General features: G+C 43.8%; 1 protein-coding gene across 1 annotated transcript; it reads right to left on the bottom strand.

Annotated features, from left to right (window-relative positions):
- Window positions 1-937: 937 nt before the first annotated feature.
- Window positions 938-3,600, bottom strand: LOC109897449 (zona pellucida sperm-binding protein 3). The gene is made up of 8 exons (XM_020491939.2): window positions 2,928-3,600; window positions 2,722-2,840; window positions 2,527-2,630; window positions 2,085-2,262; window positions 1,786-1,903; window positions 1,493-1,575; window positions 1,340-1,419; window positions 938-1,080 (listed from the first exon to the last, which is right to left on the bottom strand). The coding sequence occupies exons 1-8, from the start codon at window positions 3,441-3,443 to the stop codon at window positions 1,016-1,018; spliced, it is 1,263 nt and encodes a 420-aa protein (XP_020347528.2). The 5' UTR covers window positions 3,444-3,600; the 3' UTR covers window positions 938-1,015.
- Between the last annotated feature and the right edge of the window lie 1,120 nt (window positions 3,601-4,720).

Consider the following 4,720-nt stretch of genomic DNA (forward strand, 5'->3'; position numbering starts at 1 on the left):
CATCAGCTGATATCAAAGTGCTGTACAGAAACCCAGCCTAAAAACACAAGCAGCAAGGAAAAAAACCCTAGAAAGGCCAAAACCTAAGAAGTAACCTAGAGAGGAACCAGGCTGTGGGGTGGCCAGTCCTCTTCGGGCTGTGCCGGGTAGAGATAACAGAACATGGCCAAGATGTTCAAATGTTCATAAAATGACCAGCATGGCCCAATAACAGTTGCAGGACAGTTGAAACTGGAGCAGCAGCACAGCCAGGTGGACTGGGGACAGCAAGGAGTCATCATGTCAGGTAGTCCTGAGGCATGGTCCTAGGGCTCAGGTCCTCAGAGAGAATTAGAGCACACTTAAATTCACACAGGACACCAAATAGGACAGTAGAAGTACTCCAGATATAACAACTGACCCTAGCCCCGACACAAACTACTGCAGCATAAATACTGGAGGCTGAGACAGGAGGGGTCAGGAGACACTGGCCCCATCCGAGGACACCCCCGGACAGGGTCAAACAGGAAGGATATAACCCCACCCACTTTGCCAAAGCACAGCCCCCACACCACTAGAGGGATATCTTCAACCACCAACTTACTAGTTGTCATAGTGTCAGGTTTGTGCAGTGGTGTTGGCTGGTAAGACACAGGAACAACCAATAACGCAGAAGTTCTGTAGCAAGCTAAGGTGACATTTCCTGCCACTGACTTCTGTTGCTTTGAATGTTACAAATCCTATGGTGATAATACTTACTCAAAGCACAAATCTAATTTTCAAAACATGCTCTTTTTGGCTAGCCACTAACCTAGCTAGGTAGCCATTTAGCACAGTTGTCAATTTGTTTGTATTCAAGCTGAGCTACCACCTCTTGTTAAACTACCAGAGTAGCTAGCAAGCAAAATATAGTACTTCATTTTACACGTTAAAAGCTCATGAACAAAAGACAAATCCCTTAAAATCCATCTTTTTTTTAATCATCCATTATGTGTTTTTTCAACAGGAAAGTCAGCCCAAATGATTAAATAGGCCATCAGTCAAGAAGCTTTTCTTTGATGTCGAGAGGACCAATAGACGCTTCTTGCTCCCACCGGAAACCTAGGAAGAGCAGAAAACATTACTGATTTGATTAGGATCCATTATACTAGCTGTTGGTGTCACCTTACTGGGGTCTGACATAGCAAAACAGAACAAATAATTTACACAGAGGGTGCCCCTTTTGCCAGCCTAGCACTAGAGATTGCAGCCAAGGGCTTACGTGAATCAAGTCTGTAAGTACTTGATTAGGACAAGTGTGCACCCCAGGTGCACATTTTTGTCCAGGAATGACAAACACTGGACTGTAGTGCACATGTACCTGGATCCGGTTCCCTTCTCATGCCACAGTCTGTGTCACAACAGCCACACACCTGGTCTTTCTTACTGGCCTCGCGCCATCTATTGAAAAGAGAGTGTTGCATATAGTATGTACAAGCAAAGTGCACACCTTGCCATATATAGCCAGACTTACCCATTTGAGAAGGAGCAAGCCTTGTTCTCATGATCAATAGGGGATGAAGCTGTTGTGGCTTTCAGGAGGCAGGTAATGTATAGCTGTTGAAATTTGTTGAAGTCTCAGCATTGGTACCACATAAGAATGAGTATATTTGACATCAATTCAAAGCAACGTCATGTTGGGTACAACACAAGCCATATTGGGCATAGCATAATTAATTTTTGATTGAAGTGAAGCAAAACAGCTAATTCTATAAATTTGGACATTCCGAAGCTAATTTGCAGAAGATCTCAGGATTAACTACTCACTGAGCCAGTGTTCACAACATGAAACCTAAAGGCTTCGATCTGGAACTGGAGCGTGTCATCCATGGTGCGAGGTATGAACTGGGACCTGGAGCCTGTCAGCTTGGTGTCGACCAGACAACTGAAGGCCACAAAAGCAAAATTAGGCTACCTACACTGCTGAAACTCTGGAAGGACGCCATTCAAGATGGCTGTTGATCTGAAGTGTGGGCAAGTGGAGGGAATGGGAAATGCTTTCCTTAGCAGATTAAAGCAAACAATTAGTCCTTGAACTAGATCAAGTACCTTAAAAGGATACTCACCCACGGTTCCCGATGAAGGTATATCTTGGGACAGTGTTGGCGTTTGGGATGACTGTGGCTACGCAGTTGTCCACAAAGACTCGGAGGGGCACATGGAAGAACTGGACGACAGAAGCTTCAAAGTTAATATTATCTCCAAGGACGTGCTCTTTGCTGGGTCTCTCCAACTGCCAGTTGTCTGCGAAGACAAGGCAACAGGCAAATGCTTATTCCAAGTCAGATAAACTAGAGCAGGGTCTGTACATCAGCAGTGTGATTTTATCATGGCAAATATAACTGCCATCCTTTTGTACTCTGGGGTAGCCACCTCATTCCAATAACTAAGCGGCGGTTACATTTGCCAGTTGGCAACACCATAGTTTACAAACAAGTGCAGAGACAGCACGTAAGTCAATGCCTGTCAAGAGCAATGCCAATATGGCAAGGACAAGCAGTTACTAACCAGTCATTAGCCTCAGGGAGAAGTAAAGGAGCTCCTCTGCAACCTTAGTGGAGGCATAGGGATTCCAGGTGGGCTTCACTGAATCACTGCTCACATAATGATTTCTGTAAAGAAGTCTTTAAATGTGAAACCAAATGGCCAAAGTTGATTGAACAGAAGAAAAAAAAAGAACCAACGCAGGTGTAGTCAACTCACCTTTGATAGCGGCACTCAACCCAGACCACCACTTCTCTAGTCCGAACAATGGGGCTGCTGCCCAGCGTGGCTGGTGTATAACGGAGTGTGAAGACATAGACAAGTGAATCCTCAGTCATCTGGAATCAGAGCAGCAAACGGCATTGTAAGAAAATCAATGGTAGTCAACCTAGAAAAGTCATAACGATGCTAATGCTCAATGTTACCGTCAGAGTGCTGCCACATTCGTGCAGCTCAGTGACAAAGATCAGAACTTGAGCCGAAGCATCCTCCCCGGTGACAGCACAGCCTCCCAAGGTAAGATCCGCTGGGTGAATGAGTTGGCCGATACCGAGCAGATCTCGTTTGACTTCCACACGAGCAGCAGTCTCCCCACATTGAACTGCAATGCTACTGGCAGGCACAGGCAGCGGTCTCTGCTCATCAATAGCCAACTGCACCTCTTTGACTGGATCTTCAGGATATCTCCAGGTCAAAGGCTCATTGAAGGTCTGCTTTGACTGGAGCAAAGGGTTTTGAGGTTGCGGTGTCTGGACCCTGGTGGGCCATTGTACAGGCCTTGGTTGAAATCTGGCTGGTTCTTGAACAGGCCTATACTGTTGAACTAATCTCCCAGGGGCATGTGCCACTTGGCTCCGAGATTCCGCTTCCCGATAAAGCTGCTGAACTGTAGCTGCACAGCCAAAGGTAAGAAGTAGGAGGAATGTAATATAGAGCGCCATTATTCTCTAGTTTCTATTTGCAATTGTACATATTTCTTTGACATTTGCAATAACTGCAGTGTCTCTGAACAGCCATTTTGTATCCCTTTGTCCTAGTTTGACTCCACCCCTTGTTTGATTTACCTAATGATGTTACACAGCTGCACATATACTGGATGTATCTCAATACTGTCAAGTATCTTCATTTATAATAGGGATGGTCAACTCCAGTCCTCGGGGCCTGATTGGTGTCACACTTTTGCGCCAGCCCCAGCTAACACACCTGACTCCAATAATCAACTAATCATAATCTTTAGTTTAAAATACAATTAGTTTAATCAGCTGTGTTAGCTAGGGATGGGGAAGAAGTGTGACATCACTCTGGCCACTGAGGACTGGAGTGGCCCATTCTTGATTTATAATGTCCTTGGACCGGTTTCCTGATAGCAATGGCATTTAGCCTTATGAGTTTTTTTAATGATGCATCTTTCCCACAACAGCTGAAGATGTAACACATGTTTCCCAAAACAATACGTAGAGAGAATGGTTGCTAAGTGCACTGTTGAAGAATGTGTCGATACTGATGGGACCGAAAGAAAGTGAAAACTTTCTCCATTCAAAATGTGTCTTTTAACATTTGAATTGACGGATCAATTCCTAGAGAGATATTACCACCTTATGGTTGCAAATATTGAGGCAGGTTATTCTAATGCTTACCAAATAAAAATGCATTAAATCACACATTTTCCCCATTGTGCGCTTTCGGCTACACATCATGAAATATATTGAGGCAAATTACAGACAGTCTACAATTGGCACATTTAGAATATGAAATAGGCCCACTCTTTATTTTAATTGTTGTGGTTTTCATTTGAAGAATAGTTTTATGTCATGTTTGTATCAATTGCAAAGACAACTTTTTTTGGTAGTCAACTTTGTTCTGAAGTTAGCTGCAGTCATAGAGATAAGATAAACCATGTGATTCTATGTTTAGCGGAGATGATCTGTGTATAAAGTGACACGGGAGGCCAAAAAATAATGTAAGGATGCAATGAGGCAAGCATTCGTTTATGAGTGTTATCAAGTGCACATTTAACAATGATGGTTTTGGAAACGGCTCATAGATTTAACTATGCTCCTACAAAGGTTCTAACAACGCACTTTGCCTTAAAATGCTTTTGGGAAACAAGGCAAAGGGATCTCCAACCCTGTTCTTGGAGCGCTACCCTACCCTCCTGTAGGTTTTCAATCCAACCCCAGTTGTAGCTAACTTGACTAAATTTACTAACCAGCTAATT

This window comes from Oncorhynchus kisutch, linkage group LG10 (assembly GCF_002021735.2).
Source record: "Oncorhynchus kisutch isolate 150728-3 linkage group LG10, Okis_V2, whole genome shotgun sequence".
NCBI classification, from domain to species: domain Eukaryota; kingdom Metazoa; phylum Chordata; class Actinopteri; order Salmoniformes; family Salmonidae; genus Oncorhynchus; species Oncorhynchus kisutch.